At 31.3% G+C, this 18,165-nt stretch overlaps 1 protein-coding gene across 2 annotated transcripts in view; it reads left to right on the top strand.

Annotated features, from left to right (window-relative positions):
- Positions 1-18,165, top strand: part of Oseg4 (intraflagellar transport protein Oseg4) — a 232,542-nt gene that overhangs the window by 91,691 nt on the left and 122,686 nt on the right. For both annotated transcript variants that reach the window (XM_085809853.1, XM_085809852.1), the window contains exons 14-20: positions 81-138; positions 2,134-2,187; positions 4,142-4,257; positions 11,300-11,960; positions 12,445-12,513; positions 12,672-12,800; positions 16,470-16,558. In XM_085809853.1, the coding sequence (XP_085665979.1) occupies positions 81-138; positions 2,134-2,187; positions 4,142-4,257; positions 11,300-11,960; positions 12,445-12,513; positions 12,672-12,800; positions 16,470-16,558 (1,176 nt within the window). The remainder of the gene's footprint in view (positions 1-80; positions 139-2,133; positions 2,188-4,141; positions 4,258-11,299; positions 11,961-12,444; positions 12,514-12,671; positions 12,801-16,469; positions 16,559-18,165) is intronic.

Raw genomic sequence — 18,165 nt, 5'->3', positions numbered from 1 at the left:
TTTTGTGATACGGTAAATTAAGCCTGTATACTTTATTCATTATAATATATGTTATGCTACATAAAAGTAATATTTTGTAGATGCACTGTGTATGAATATCCAAATATTGGGCAGAACCCCAGTGATACTCAGAAAAATGTAAGTTTTATTTAAAAAATTTAGTATGTAGTTTAACTTTTGTATTGTATAAAATGGAATTTTGCTGTTTTTGATTTTAATTGAACTTCTGTAATGCCTTTAAAAAAATATTTGCATTTTAGAGATCATCTGTATGTATCATAAAAATGTTCAAAAATTACATTTTTAATTAAATACATAGTTTCTCTCGTTATTAATTGCATTGATGCTGTTATGGGTTTAAACTGTTTAAGATGACTTAGATGTTAAAAATGACACTGAGTTTACTCTGGAATTTTGATCCTTGCAGGATTCTATAGCTACATGAGTATATCTGTGGCTTAGCCAATGTGTAATGCAACTATAAGCTAGTGTCCATTAGAAATACTTCCATGAAGATGGCATTTCTTAGGCAGAAAGCTCTTTAAATGATTTTTCATTCTCAGTGCTTTCACCAAAAATATATAAGTAAACTAAAGTGACAAATATATTTTACAAACAGTTGCACAAGGCCAGTGATATTAAAATGTGAGGTAGAATTTTGCAAATGTGTTTCTTTAAATGTGTTTGATAATCATGAAGAGTAAGAGTGAATTAAGTGATGCAAGGTTATGAGTTGCACTCGTTGGAGATAACAAGTCGGGAATTGTTTGCTGTTTGGCTGCCATTAGGAGCATAACTGAGTAATGAAAATCATATTTACCATATACTTCTAAATCTAACCAAGAAGTATGGGGAACTAAGCAGACGTTCAGTTTTCGAAGGTCTGCTCATTTTTGTTTGACTTGTGAATATTATGATTAGAATAATTTGTTCCCCCCAAAGGCTCTGTTGCTATTCAATGTTGGATTCATTAGTCTTCAAAATGCAGTGATAATTTTCTCTTTTTTCATGTATTAAATGCATTCTAGTATTGAAAATTATGTGTTCAGAATCTGCAAGGTGGTTTAAAGAAACTTTTAAACGTGAAGAGAGGTACTAGGGAAAATGTGTCTTAATGTTAGTGCTAAAACTGTTCATTCTTTCATGTTTTTTTGCTTACTTTTCTGCATTTACCAAAAAAGTATGTTGTAAAACTGATTGTCATTAAACATTTTCAGCTGAAAAATTTTCTAGCAGGATTTAAGCCTCTAAATTGTCTCCATAATTAATGCTTTGGAAATCACACATTTCTTATTTTTGAAAGTGAGTCCAGAAAAGGGTTGGAATTTTACAAGAAAGGACAACCGACCAAATTACATTTATTTTATCATTACACTGAATATCAAAGAAAGGAATAATTGTCAGGCATTTCATTTTTGGGTTTGGACCAAAGAAGTAATTGTTTCATGTAATAAAAGAGAATTTTTATTATATCTTACAGCAGCAATAATATATCAAGATATTAAACTACATATGCCATCATTACTTATAACTTGAAATATAAAGACATCAATAAATGAAGTTAATTATGCAGTAATTTGACTAAAATGAACAGTACATAATTTCTCTGCGTTTTTGAAATTTACAATGCTTAAGTTTACCTGTCTACATGATGATTTTATCTGCTTCATTGTTGGCAGGCCGAAAAATGTAGACATCCATTTTTGTGTAAGCTGCTTATCTCATCCACACTTTGAAAGGAAATTCATTTTTTAAAAACCATATATTTGAAAAATATTTTGCAAATCTCCTTTAATTATCCGCATGAAAATAAAAGTAATTTGCCTTTTGTTTTCTTATGATCTTAAATCCTCTGAGCTGCATGGGTTTTCAGATATGTTTATGAAGTATTATTTTTAAATAGCATTTGTTAGTTACATTTGTATAATTTTTTATTTTACTTTTTGTTTTCATAAAATTGTTGGGTTAATATTAAGATTAGTAAAGAAAATACTTTAAATAACAATGTAATAAATGCTGACAAACGAATCTCATGCCATTTTAAAGGTAGTCATGCTACTCAGAGGAGTAATCAGTTGTACTTTCATACTGCTTTAACTATATGTAAATTCTAATGTTATCTTCTTTTTTTAGTTAAATAGTAGACCTATTTGTTGTATCACATGCAGTGACACCGTCCTAGTTCTGGTGAGTTTGAATTTCCATTTTTTACATCATTTTTTTTTTCACGTGGATTACACAGTCTAAAAATATTAATTGTCAAAAATGTAACCAAATGGAAGTTGCCATTTAGAAAATGAAACTAGTAGTATTAATTTATCATAAACCTTCAAATAATTTATCAGCAATTCCTAGATTATGTAAAATTTTCTTAGTCTTTAAAATCATTTTTCAAAATTTAGTATTAATTTATCATAAACCTTCAAATAATTTATCAGCAGTTCCTAAATTATGTAAAATTTTCTTAGTCTTTAAAATCATTTTTCAAAATTTACATATCTACTCTGAAGTACTTTGAAATTGAAGATGTTTGTTATTTTTACTGTATTTGGCAAATTTTCACATATTTCACAGCTCATTTTAATTATCTGGAAATCATACACTAATTATTAAAATTAAACTGAAATGTATTGGGAATTATTTTTTCTTTTTCCTTATCACAAATATATTTTTAGCTGCTGAATATTTCAAATTAATTTATTGTTTGTTTTGGCTCCCAGTGTACAGTTTAAAAGGATTATGCATAGGTTTAACAAAGTGTAATAGACAACATGTCTAAGCTCTGTAAATGTGTTTTATGTTGGAAATATCTTCTTGCACCTAAAGACTAGTTCAAACTGTGTGTATTTGATGTAACATTGCATCAAAGTCTGAAATTCTAGAACTCAAAACAGATTATGTATATATATTTTGAATAATAAATTAATAATAGCCCTTTAACTCCCATCTTCATTAAAAAATAATAGAGCAATAATTTTTCTAACTAAACAAAAAAGATCTGTCATCTATTCTCTATTGCGCACTTATCAATGAAATCTTAACCCAACATCTGGGCATTAATCTGTCATGTGATCTGAAATGTAATCTGATATAAAAGGTAATTGCTACATAATTCCCTTCCTTCTCTCTTCCCTCCCTTCCTTCTGACATTTGTATTTTGCAATAATAAGGTTAATATTTTAGGTTTTTTAAAAAATTATTATCAATATTCACTCATTTTTCATGCCAAAAAACTGTAAAATAACAGATGTAGTTCACTTTGTCTAAAATATTTTCAGAAAATTCTACACTTCTGTCTGAATATCCTTTTTGCAGTAGGTCTGCATGACATATGTTCAGCTTTCCATTCATGTGTTTCCAGAACCTGTAAATACTTAGATCACCAATAGGTATACTAAGAATATCCGTATGAGCTGTTGTGAAACTTATCTACTGGATTTCTGCCGAGTGAAACATCAATTCGCATAATTTATAAACCTTTTCTTCAATTGTTGTTGAAGGTAGTTGTCATGCTTTTGTGGCATCGCACATGCTTTTCGTAGTTTTCAATTAGGTTATAGACTTCACACTTATCACAAATCATGTTTTTCTGCTAGCTAGTCGATAGTTGCAATTTTTTTTTTTTTTTTTTGTAAAAAAGTTGCATCTTTATTTATTTTGTTAGTTGATAGGCTATTTTTTTTTTTTTTTTCAAACCTTGTAAATGAATATTTAAAATGAATGGTATTTTCTTTGCCTTCTCTTCCAAGACCAATACATTTGAAAGTGACTGAAGTGTTGCAATTACAATTTTTATAAATGATAATGTTTGAATTGTAGGTTTGAGAGATGACAGAAATAAGAATGATTCATTTGTAGGAATGTAGCTTAAGTTATTGAACTGTACCTGTTGTTTACTTATTTTATGAGATTAATTTAATTGCATCTTTTTTTTTCTTGAAGCTATTTTTTAATGCATTATATTTTTTAAATATGATCAAGTTATGTTTCATTTTTTGAGGATTTTGTAGCCATTCTGCAGATATTCAAAATTCATTTTATCTGTTAAAAGTGCAGTTTTTATTAATACTTTTATGTACATTTATATGAAATAATTTAGTTGATTGTATTTTCTATTATTTCTTTTTTTTTTACTTTCAAGGGTGACACATTTGGTCGTTTTTTTCTTCATGCTTTACCTCAGGTATATCTTTATCATATCATTCAAAATTCTCAACCTGGGATTCCATCAAAGATATCATTGAATTTGTCATCTCAGTAAGTAGTAATTTTCAAATGCATTTTATACAAAATAGTTAGTATGTAATTAATACGGTAGAACTTTGAGTGAACTTTGAAAATTGAACTTAGTAGAACTGCAGTAGAACTTATCCAAGGCAACTGTGACCATGATCAATCTGGATAGTTTAAGTTTAGATAAATGAATTTTAAATCATGGCAGTGATGAAATTATGGCTTTTGATGAGGTTTTCAAGAACTGTTTATTTGTAATTCTGAAAATAAGTGCAGTATTAAGCTGTCATTATTTTAAACTATTTTATTACTAACATAAAATTTGCTTCCTTCACTTAACAAATGGGGCATCTAAGGTTTTATTTAATGACAAAAATACTTTTGGGAAAAAAAATGGATTGCTGTCCATTGAAATTTGCACAAATTTTTAAATTTTGTCAAATTTCTTGTATTTTTATGTGACAATTTCTTTTGGGAAAAGTAGTTAATCTTTTCCTGAAATAATCTTGTAACCGTGTTCACTGTCACATGATCATGTCATTTCTTGTTAAAAAAATCCTTAGGAGAAGCATCAGGATGTAATCGTCATCCCACTGCCCCATAGTATGACTGCCTGTAATCCAGTCATGAAAATTTTAGTCACTTGGTATATATTAGCTTAAATTTATGAAAACAGTGATTTAATTATGCAAATTTAGCTTATAAATACCTTTTAAATACAGATTTTCATGATCAGATGCAAAGAGCCATGCCACTTGGGTTAAATATTAAAGAAATTTATTAAAATCTCCACTGCTTTAGATTTTGGAGTCCATATCTGAGCAAATGGACTGGCTACAGGAAGTTTTCACAGTTTTGCCCAAATGTTTCCATAAAGGTATTTCTTCCTTTAAGCAAAAACTGTCATGCCTTAACCCTCCCCCCCCCCAAGTAACCCCAAATCAAGACTTCAGCATGGCTAATTTTCACGTTTTCTATTTTATTGTCATCCTCAGCATTCCTGTAATTTTTATTGTCTTCCAGATCTGTGCTGTGGATGATTTTTTCTTCACTCAAAACTTGAAAATTTCGTTCTCTGTTTTCTACATTTGTTCATTCCAGAATGTCTGATAAGAAAGGTGAAAAACTCTGTTAATAATAAAATTTGCAAATGTTCCTGATTCTCATTGTACCCTTTCTAATGTTACTACATTTTTTTCAATTATTCCTGTAAACGTTGTCAGTTGGTCAGATCTTGGATGATAGAAGCTGTTTAGTAGAGTTTCTACTGTCTTTGTATTTGATAAAACTAAATTTTTTAATTTAAAGTGTCTTCAAATATTTTTTAAGTTTAGCAGAATTTATGTTGTAGTATAGCTGATGAGTAAAAAGACGATTAAGAAATACTTGAATATTCTCACAAAAGGCTGACTAGGAATTAAATATCTAATGTTTCTGTGTAGACCTTGAAAATAATTTCTGGTCATAAGTACCTGGACACGTTGAGATATTAAAAGTAATTTAGCGTGTTATCACCTTTTATTGCAGTGACAACAGCCACTTCATGACTGAGTTTTTTCTCTAACTTTTGGAATGTTGTAGTAGGAATTAAGTACTATGCTTGTAAAAGAGCAGTAGTCAGTTTTGTTACTGATGAAAAGCTGATTCCAGAGTTTCTGCATAGGTTGAAGTTAAAGCTGTAAGCTAGCCAATCAAGCTCATCAACATCCATGCTATCAAATCAGCTTTGAATGGCATATGCCTTTTGAATGGGAGCACAATCATATATAAATAGGAATTCACACTTTCCAAATAATTGCCACAGTATGGACAATATGGGATCATTTCATTGATGCAGGCCTATGTTTTCTGACTTTTGTATATGAGAACCAGAGAACTGAGTCGAAAGCATGCGAAAGAGTCACAGTCCATTGTGTATCCGCCATTAAACTTTAGATACAGTACATTTAGGTAACACTTTGTTGGCATGCTGTACGTGCACAGGTGGCTTTTAGATTGATAATTAATGTACAAGATTAGCTTTTAATAACACATATTGCCATTACTCAAAGCTGCTATGTGTTCGAATTTTGCACCACTGTGAGTGACTCTTAGCATTAGATGCATTAATGTTTGGTTTATTTGTGGAATACCATGTTGTTATCAAACTATTTTATCTGCAGCTGCTCAATAATCATGACAATCTAAAGTTCATCCAAAAAGCAACATGGAATTCAGTATGAATGTTTTCTGCCAATTTCCTGTGTTTTATTTTACAGTCCTTTTCAGTATTTTCAAGTCTTTATCTGACAGACAGTGTGGTGTGCCAAACGGGTGTATCAAGCTAGTTGTATTATTCAGTTTTTGCATCTTTCTACTCTTATTATGACATTGTTTATAATAGCATAGGTAGCTTATAATCATTCAGAAATTTTGCAGTTTCACACAGTTGTTTCAACACAATCACTCCAGGAAGTTCAAAAATAATTTAGTTTACATATCCATCATCATCTAATGGTTATTATGTGTTTTTATATCTTTTATTTTACAGTGACTTTTGGCAACTCGCATCTTTCTTTTTATACTTTTTTTGAGCTTGCACTGAGGTCATTGGTAAAATCCACTTCCATCTATAGAAAGATCTCGATACTTTTGATCATACAAGCTATATTATCAGTATTAGATGTATTATTTTCTTATGCAAGTGGATGTTTATTGTTACTTTAAGCGATTCCGGACCAGCATCCCACCCACTCACCACTGGAGATAGCACTCACAGGTCGGGTGATGTGGATACGCATTGTAAGCTGAACCGTTTTATTAAAACTACTAGACAGCATCCCATGTCCATTGCTTTTGAAATAAATATAGTTTTCAGATCTTGACCTTCAGTTTGATCCCTTTCTGCCTAACTTTGGTGTCAGCTATTGCGGGAGAGGAGAGGAAGCTAATGTAAACAAATAAAGCTCCTATCTTTACCTCACCATGTGATATAAACATTCCTGTTTCTGAAATTCTTAGGAATCCCTTTTTTTTTTCTTCTTTTATTTGCTACTTTATAGGGTCTTTTAGGTATACTATTTTGGGTACTGTTACACTTTGCATTGCTTTTATTGCTTGCATTTTGCATACTTCCTTTTTTATTTTGGAAAGCCATGACGTCAGTTTATTATGGTGACCAAGCATTATTTATCAGAGAAAGGACGTACTGGTAATGTAAATGAGCCTATTAGTGACATGGATGAGAGTGATGATTCATTTTCTAAAGAGTTAAAATGCAATATTTCAGTGGTTCTGATATGGATGTTTTGTAAATAAAATAAAAAAGAGAGTGAGTTCATTGTGTGCCTGCCTTTCCCGTGAAAGATTCTGCTACTTCTTCCTGTAAATAGTATTTCTTGTATTTTTTTAATTAATATGTTTTATAAATTAAAACTTTGGAATAATTTGAATATCATGTTCCGAAAATTGTTTCTCAAAGTAACCAATTTTTTCTTTTATATTTTCATGTAAAGTAAAGGAAAAAGATTATAAATGTTAATTTTATTGTATGTGGTAGCATAAATAATAATCTGAAAAGATGTTAAAAATTATGGTGTGAGGACAAACTCTTTTTTTGAGATTTTTGCCCTAAAGTTAAGCATAGTGGCACAACACCGCTGTCTTGAGGGACAATTTGTTTCGACTTTCATACGCCCGAGGGAGCATCTTAAACAAAGAAGGACCATCTTGAAAGGGTTAAGAATTAAATGCGTATGCATGTAGATCTGAATACTGTCATTATTCATCATGCTGGAGTAGATATGTGTTTAAACATCAATTTGCATTCACAAATAACTATTGAAAAATCATAATTTAGAAATAGTTCAATTTCTATTTTGTGTAATTTTATTTTACTGCTCTGCTCTAGGTTAATTGCATTTAATGATTTATATATATATGTAAGATAAAAAATATGAAAGCAAACTTCTAAACTTAATTCACTATAACTTCCATTATTTTCTATTTCATTTGAGAACTTCCTCTATCTGTCCTAAAAATAGCGCTTAAGTCTAAACTGCGTCATTCAAATTAATCATGCGATCTTACTTAACCCATAATGCAGATCCCTCTCGACCAATCACCGAATTGTAAACCAAAACTTTTCTCTTCGCGTGCTTCCATCTTTCATAACTACGCACTTCAGCTTTTGCTCGCTACTGTGCTAAGATGTGATTTCGCTGGCTTGCTTTCTATCCCAACAATATCAAAAATGTAAATCTTCTCTGGAAGGCACGACTAGAGTGCCAAGTGATTGTGGCCACAAATATCAATTGGAAATAAAAATGGAATTAAAACTGCTTCGACTGCCAAGTTCTTTAGATGTTACCAAGTTAGCATTACTAGCATACTATGCAATCAAAATCTTCTTCAATATGGGTCTAATCATGCATCTACAGTGTTCCGTCATTTTCCTTGTGTTTTTATTATTACAATTAAGCCGGTAAGGATAGCTTCCTGCAGCCTGAAACCTCAATGGAAAATTTAATTCAGCTCTTCAAATCATCGTTTTGTGATAACTCCAAGATAATGTGTAAGAAGTGAATCATCAAATTTGTTTTTTCAGTGTTTAAAAAATAACGGATCATTCTTCTGCTGTGGTGTTCTGCAAATGCTTCAAAAAATAATCACGCATAGTGTTTACAGATTGAAAGTAATATCTCGATAAATTGAGAAGTTCGAATGCCTAGTGAAAAAGAAATCATCAGTGAATTACCGTTTAGGAATTCAGCATTACAGCGAGTTCAAGGTTGATCCGAGTTAGTGTTTGCAAGTATGTGCGACAGAAAATTATTTGCACTTCCGCTTTTTCAACAGCTAAAAAATTATTACATTCGTGTGAATCTAGCTCAGGAACTAAATAATTTAATGTGCTGCGGATTCTATAGTTTTCATTTCAACATTGGTTAAAATTTTGCAATTTGTTTGAGAAAATCTGAAATTCTTGTTCATTAATTTTTCTAATTTTGAATTTTTCATAATTATGTGTGAGCAAATTAAGTAACGAATTTTAAGCTATTTAAATTATTCATAGGGAAGGATATTAAGATAAGTTTTTATGTTTTTGAAATATAAGTTTTTATGTTTTTGAAATTTTGTTGAGAATTTTGAATACGAATTTTATAATTATTCTAAAAATGAAGTTGGTGTAAAAATTAAGTGAAATTGTTACAGATATGTAATATGAAGTTATGGTAAATGCATGTTAAAATTTATGGGTTATTGTGTGTTAAGTATAGTATGATGAGGGTGTACTGGTTCCTTCAACAGAGGTCTGTAATTACCTCTGTACAGTTGTTCCCTTCACCCTCTTCAAGTAAGATAATGTTGGAAGCTCTCATTTTATGAGTGTGTGTGTAATTTTTTTATATTATTATTATTATTATATGTGTTTTTTTATTATGGAATGTATTAGTGCAGTTCTCATAGGCCAGTAACCTTAATGAAAGGAACGGAGGCCTTTTCAAGTAACTGTCTAGGCACCCTGGGCCACCAGTGCAAAGAACACACTGGTTAGCTCAAGAGGACAGCCCTATTGATGTATATGTTTGTTTAGAAGTATTGTGAGGCTTCCAGTTTGGTAATATCAGGAATTGTAAATGAAAGATGATAAAGGTGAAACCATAAATTCTGAAAATCTTAATCCTATTATTTATAATGTTAAATTAAAATTTATCAGTATGAAAATTAATATCATAAATATTTATAAGTAATCATTAAGTAAAAGTTTATTTTGTGATATTCTGTAATAACAAGAACCTTCCCTGAAGAATTATGATTATGTGAATTCTCAAACAAAAAGACTTTTGCACTGAAATGCTGAAAAATTCAATAGGACTCTAAAAGTTAAAAATTTATTAAAAAAAAAATTGATCTTTATAAATTATACTTTACAGAACAAAAATTTGATGACTTATGTGTTTTGTTTTTTTCTTTATATTTGCTAGTGCTTTAACTCTCTCTTTAAAAAGGCTTCTCTGTCGCTACGCCTTTTTCTTTTTGAAGGGGGGAATATGTAAGATAAAAAATATGAAAGCAAACTTCTAAACTTAATTCACTATAACTTCCATTATTTTCTATTTCATTTGAGAACTTCCTCTATCTGTCCTAAAAATAGCGCTTAAGTCTAAACTGCGTCATTCAAATTAATCATGCGATCTTACTTAACCCATAATGCAGATCCCTCTCGACCAATCACCGAATTGTAAACCAAAACTTTTCTCTTCGCGTGCTTCCATCTTTCATAACTACGCACTTCAGCAGCTTTTGCTCGCTACTGTGCTAAGATGTGATTTCGCTGGCTTGCTTTCTATCCCAACAATATCAAAAATGTAAATCTTCTGTGGAAGGCACGACTAGAGTGCCAAGTGATTGTGGCCACAAATATCAATTGGAAATAAAAATGGAATTAAAACTGCTTCGACTGCCAAGTTCTTTAGATGTTACCAAGTTAGCATTACTAGCATACTACGCAATCAAAATCTTCTTCAATATGGGTCTAATCACGCATCTACAGTGTTCCGTCATTTTCCTTGTGCTTTTATTATGACATATATATATATACTGCGATACCAAAGGGCGCAGGTTCATATCCCGCAGAAGGCATGGTTGTAACTGTCTGCCCCTTTATAGGAGACAAAGGTGGCCCACCTATTGGGTGCCTCCATAATAAAGTGACCACCACTTATGGCCTCAGTAATGACCAAGCCGAAGTCAGCTGAAGGCCTGCCATTGGTTTACAAAAATATTTACAAAAATTCTGGATTTGTTTGAAGTTACGTTAAGTTTTTTATGCATATTTAAATTTGTAAACAATTATTTAATGTTTGTGCGATCAATAAAAGCTGTAAGAGTTCACAATTTTCTGTTCATCTGAGATGCACTTCAGTGCTTATGTTAAGTAGACTACAAAATGCTACTTGAAAAGCTCTTGTTAAATAATATTCTTTGTCTTTTACATTGTTTCTTAAAATGCTTATTAAACCTTTTCTAAAAATGTATATGCTCTTAAAGTTTACTAATTTTTCATTATATTTTTAATTTTCAGTGTAATGGCATGCATTAATATTTATGGAGAACTTACCTTCCATGGAATTATGGATTATTGGGCTAATCAAGATAATGCATATAATGACAGTTCTACTACACACAGGAAATTTTCTGATTCATCTTTCCCTTCATCTCCAAGACTGACTGCAAACATTTCTCCCCAAAGTCATGAAGTTGATAAATCAAAGCTTGTTACATCAGATTTTGATTTGCAGTTTCCTAAGATGTCTGAACATACTGATAGTTCTAGCAGCAAAGTAGCAGGGATGATTGATACTTTTGATTCTCCTACTACTCGTACATTAAAGTTTTCTTCACAGCTGGATCACATTTCTTCACAGCTGGATCACATTTCTTCAAAATCGGCTGCATCTTCACTATTGCATAACATGGAGGCTTTAAAAATATCATCAGAACAAAACAAATCCTTGGCAGGAAATACTGGAGAGAGCAGTTCTATAGTTTCATACAATGAACATAGAGAGGGAAATGGTATAAAAGGCACAACTGATTTATCAAAATTAGAACAAAGGAGAGCTTTAGACAATTCTAATAACAGAGCCAATTTAAATGTTCATAAGGCTGCAACTTTACCACCTGTTATCTCTAAACCATTGGCATTTGATAGGAAATATGCATGGGACATTGAATGGGCTGCGGTTAGTATTGTGTTGAAGTTATTTTTGGATTATTTATTATTTGCTATTTAGCTGTTGTTTTTAATTCTAGAAGTTAAATATTTAAATGTATGTTTTCACTCTATGTGGTTTTTAAATCTTTTGTATCCCAAATAAAGTCTAGTGCTGTGGTTTCTTTGTGTAGCTAATAGATAAGAACATAGTATTTGTACATAAATTTCCATCCCTTAAATTGTATTCACAATTTTATATTATAGTTTTTTAATAGAAGTTATCTTTTTCTATTAAGTTAGTTATATCAATACATTTGATAGAATTCTAGCTGCCGTAATGTGTTAATGCCTTGTTTTTAATGTAGATTTGAGCAATACAGTATAGAATACATATAAGTTCTTAATTATTGATGAATGATTCATTTAATTAATGTGTATGAAATCATGTTTAGTATTCTGTATGGTAACTTTAAATAAAGCAATATTGCTTATACTTTTATTTTTCTGTGCAGGATGATGGGGAGATGTGTGCAATTATGGATAAAATGCGCATGTATATTTATCGGGGCACAGAACCAGAGGTGAATACTTTATTTGCATTCATAACTTTTCATGAATTTTATGAATTATTTTTCAAAACACTGTAAGTTATTGCCATTGCTTCCATTGTTTTTAGTATCTTAATACATTTTTTTAAACATATTTTATGAAAGATGACATTTGTATTTTATATTTTTAGGAGCCAATGACTTGTATGGGATACATGTGCGAGTTTAAAGATTTGGAAGTGACAGCAGTTCTTCTGTCTGATTTAATGCTAAATCCAGATGATCCTGATGAAAACTATTTCTTCAGAAATGATGTTAAAGTTTGTGTTAATTTTTATACTTGAAGTGCCTATAAATTAATGATGTTTTTAGTCTTCTGAACCAACATGTTTAAAGATTAAATAGAGATAGTTGTAGAAATTAATAGATAAAAGTAGTAAATGCATCAAATTAAAGCATGAACAAAGATTGTATGACCCCTTGATAATTGATTTAATGTGTTTGTGTCATATGAACTTTCAAGGAGATTTAGTTGTGTAGTCATATACATGCATATACAAATAGACAAACAAGTACAATAGAAGGTCCGAGATCCGGAGTCGTCGGGACTTCAGCGATTCCGGATTTGCGATTTTTCCGAATTTTAGATCATCAGTTTAAAACTAGTAAGATGGCATGTAGAAATTATAAAAAATTTGAAATCATTATTTATGAAATAATAAAGCATTATGATCTAAAGGGTATCAAAATTTACCAAAAAAAAAAAAAAAAAAAGCTTTATTTTAATTTGTTTATTTTACTAAGCATTTCTTTCAATGTAAGCTGCTTCTTTTTTTGTGCTAATACTTTCTTTTTAATCCTAGACAGACATAATTTCTTGTTCAATTACATCATGGAAGTCCTGTAATTGCTGTGTTCAGAATTCCGACTAACTTGTCAATCGAAATTTTTTTCATTTTCAGTAACCTCTCTGTGACTTTTTTCACTATTGGTAGTGGTATTTTTTGGATTTAGAACCATACTACAGATTTTGCCATCTATTAATAGACTGATGATTGAGGAACTTTGTCATCTAAATAAAAAAACTTCTTTTATAGCATTGTCATTTATTGCCGCTTTTCTCCACATTTTGTTATAAAATTTATAATTGGGAAATTTCACCCTTTGTTTGCGATATTAAAAAATCTTTAAAATTCACGACTATCATCGTAATATGTATTTAGTCACGTATCATGAGATCGGTGACTAACAAGTTCCGCTAAATTTTATTTTGCTTCTATCTCGCACTGACACAATTAAGTCTGAATTGTATTAGTTTAGTTATTATATTTATGTCTAATTCTTGCACATGCTTAAGGCTTATCTGAGTCTGGAATAAATAAATTCCCACATATACTTAAGGCTTATTGAGGGCCGGCGCTAGAGCTTGATACAGTCTCTATAGGTCCTAACTTCTGCTACAAAGCGCCTCCCTTTGTCTTGCCTAAATTCTACCGCCCAGTGCCGCTGTATGAGCCCTGGCGCTGGTTCTGGTTCTATATGAATAACAAATCAGTTATTCTTAATTCAATAGCACTGAATGTAATTTTTGGCCTATGAGTATCATTAATAAAATCTATTTTAGCATATGGGCAGAAATTTTTGTTAAATTTTTCCTCGTCAACATTTCTTAGTGCATTTAACTTAAATCTGTAATCATCACCAAGCGTAGTGTCAACTTAAAAGGTTATCATACACTTTATTATTGAATTACTAACATAAAAAAATTATTCAGGCATCGCTACATGAGACATTATTCAAGTTGTCATGTGTTGGTAAACATGTGGTGATGAAAGCAAAATATAATAATGATTTGCCAGGTTGGTATCAGGGATATAAAATATTAGTAAATGTAAATCAGCGATGTATCCACGTAGTATGTTTTGGTTTGAGATGTATGTCAAGCAGATACATAGCAACGGAGCCAATTATCGATCATACAAATTTATGTTAAAATGATTGTTTCTTCAGTGACGAGGTATTTTATTTAGTGCAGAAGTGAAATTAAGAATCGGGACTCTCAACATGTTTTATTATGAGCTTAGGGGGGGATCAAATGCATAAAGCATACAAAAAAAAAAAAAAAAATGTTGGTGGCTTTGATGTCCAGATTTTAGATCATTCCAGATATTAGACGTCTGGATCTCGGACTTTTTACTGTGTAATGAAGCATTTATGATCTAAAGGGTAACAGAATTTGCAAAAAAAGCCTGATATTTATTTGTTCACTTTATTAAGCATTTCTTTGAATGTAAGTTGCTATTTTTTTGTGCTAATATTTTCTCTTTGATTCTGTAGACAGACATAATTTCTTATTCAGTTACAAAGTTCCATTGTTCAGGTCCTGCAAGTGCTGTGTCGAAAATTCTGCTAACTTGTCAATAGAAATTTTTTCATTTTTAGTAACTTCTTTGTCATTTTCTTCACTATCAATAGCGATATTTTCTGGATCTAGAAACTTACTACATACAGATTTTGCCATCTGTTATTTTATTGGTAATTGGGGCATTGTTATCGCAATGAAAAACTTCTGCTCTACATCTTCATTTATTACTGCTACTATACATTTCTTTACAAAATCCAGTAATTGGAAAATTTCACTTGTGGTTGGCTATCATCTTCATTATGCCTACCATGAAATATGCTATCTGACCATAAATTATGCCAAGCATTTAAAGTATGAGAGACATCTTCCCACAATCTTGCGATACTCGACCAGGCAGATTTTAAACTAAAATATTAAAAAAATTCTTGAATAGTCTTGCCATTATTCAAGAAATTTAACATAGATTTTAAAAGTTCTGCTTTGTATTTGCATTTTCAGCATGCACACTATTTGGGTATTTATATTCTGAATGATTTGCATACAATTTGGAGGAAAGAATAATATGGATGTATTATCTTCCACTAAAATTTTAAGTGGAATATGAGCAGAACAGTTGTCTAGAATTAGGACAATTTCTGTGACATCAAGTAAACCACCAAGGCCTACATACATATCACTTAGGCCTCGTTAAACCAACTGAATTCTGCTGAGCCTTTGGTATGAAATCATTTTCAAACCAACCATTCATTAACACTTGGGTCATCCGTGTACTTCTATTTGCATGGTATATAATGGGAAATGTTGACTCCTTTAAATGCTTGAGGTCGTGTATTTTTTCCAATTGTGAAAAGTTTAGACTCGTGCGTTCCTGCAGCATTTGAGCATGCTAAAATTGTTAGTCTTGCTTTGGAATCTTTGGCATGAGTTGGAGCCTTTCCTATAGAGGTTGCCAAGGTATTTTGCAGCACATGTTGCCAGAAAAGCGAGTTTCGTCAACATTGTAAATTTGTTTTGGAGATAACTTTTAACTATTAATGAGTTCAATGAATTCATCTATAAATAGTTCAACTGAAGCTTTTTCGCCTGAAATTCTTAATTGCCTTGTACCATTTCAGTTTTTGAGTTTCGTTAACCAATTGCTGAATATGTGCCCTCTGTTTTTAAGTTCATTTCTTAGTGAAATGCTTTAGCTTAAGCCTTTGCTAAAACAACATTTGACCCCTTAATGGCACACTCTTGCTGCAAAGTTGTCTGACCCTTTTAGTTATCACTTTGTCATAATCTTCACTTTTAGCATAATAAAGAATAATTTTTCTATTATTCATTCAGAGTGCAGTGTCGGAATCCACAAAAAATTCAAAAGTTCCTTTTTCTGTTTTCTTATGTCATATACAATTGACTTTCGAATGCCATACTGCTCACATAATTTTGAGATGGATATACCGTTATTCATTTTTTGCAGCAGTTCTACTTTTGAGATGGATATACCTGTTTTACAATTTATTACTAACCAATGTCTTTTTCATATCTATTATGGGAAGTAATTTCCATACATATAATTGTATTAATTATTTTTGTATAATTTTATCTTTAGTAATTAAAATGAAAAATTTTTTACTTTTAGTCTTTGAGAGATACAAGAAATTTAATTGTCAATGTTGGTCTTAAAGATGCTGCTCAGTTCATTGAAGAAAATCCTCATAAACGTTTATGGTGAGTCCTGTTTCTTTTTTGAGCCTATTTGTCTAGCTGAGTGTGTGTATATGTAGTAGTGCCTTCTATCTGTTGGTACTATGTCACAAAACCTAATGCAGTTACTTAAAATAATTAATAATGCAATGTGTAATGTAACATTTATATATCATACATAAATGTAGTAAAGCTTAATTCATAAATGATGCTTTTTAAAATTTATATTGTGTAAAAGAATTCAAGTTATACAAGGTGTGACACACACGCACAAAAAAAGAGACTGGTCCAATAAATCATTGTACTTACAGAATCAGTTCTCCGTGACATTATCACCTTCAAGGTAGTTCCCTTCACTATTCACACACTTCTGCATTCGGTGCTACCATTGTTGGTAACAGTTCTGGAACAACGTTTTTGGAAGGCCCTTCAGGAGATTCTCCGTTTTTGCCTAAAACCCTTCAGCTGAGGTAAAATGGGTTCCCTTTAGTTATGATTTAACTTTAGGAAATAAAAAAAAAGTCTCATGGAGCCAAATCAGGTGAATAAGGAGGATGCCCCATCAAAGTAATGTTTTTGCTGATCAGAAACTACTTGACAGATGGAGCGGTGTGAGCGGGTTCATTGTCTTGGTGCAACAGCCATCTATCACTCCACTACTGTGGCCTTTTTTCCCTAATTTTTTCATGAAGTCTTTTTAGTACTTTGATGTAGTAGTATGGATTAACAGGCTAACCACGGGGAACCCATTCAATCATGATAAACATGCTGGACACCCCTGTTCATCATCTTCCACACTTTCCCGTCCCCCCTGAAAATTGCTTATGCCATTCAAACACACGTGCATGAGACAAAGTTTCATCTCTATAAGCCTCGGTTAACATTTTGAAATGTTTCCTTGGCTGATTTCTTAAGTTTCACAAGAAACTTCATGTTAATTTGCTGTTCAGTTTTTTACATTTTGACATTTTTCCGGCAGAATGCAGTTGCACGTGTTCACTCAAAGTTGCAGTACTCCTCATTGGCATGGTCAATTAAGTCGAAACTGGCTGCATGGATAGAGGAGGTGTGTGGCATGACATCACCAAAACAGTCGCTGCCAACTGCACTTTGTTTTCAACCTACACATTTAGTCTCATTTTTTATGTGTTACACCTCATGTGTGCTATAAACTTTGCTAAGTTGAAAGCGGAAGAGAAACACTCCAAGTGAAACATAAAATTAGTAACACAACAACCTAACTCTTATGCCAAACTCAAGGTTGTTGTGTAATAATTTTATCTTTGCTAAGTGTTGTGAAAATTGTTTGTTTAGAATTGTAATTCTTAAATATTTTCAAATGGTGACTCCTTGATGACAGTAGTTATAATTTGTGACTACACATGTGCAACATAGTAATTATAACCTGTAATTTTCAAATTAAATACCGTGTATATGATGATTTTCAGGTATTTTAAAGAGCTGGAATTTTATCTAATTTGCATTATGAAGGGAAAGTAAAAGCAAATTTTCTGAAAAAGAAAAAAGAATCTTCTGACCTTTGTATTCAGTACTTCTATAATGTAATTAGATGTCCTGGAGTACTACTGTACAATAATTCTGTACCTGGTTTTATACTTGATGTTTTGATA

This window comes from Stegodyphus dumicola, chromosome X2 (assembly GCF_044657685.1).
Source record: "Stegodyphus dumicola isolate Sdum_Otavi_A_Nest chromosome X2, ASM4465768v1".
Lineage (NCBI taxonomy): Eukaryota > Metazoa > Arthropoda > Arachnida > Araneae > Eresidae > Stegodyphus > Stegodyphus dumicola.
This window is presented reverse-complemented; position numbering and strand designations above follow the sequence as displayed.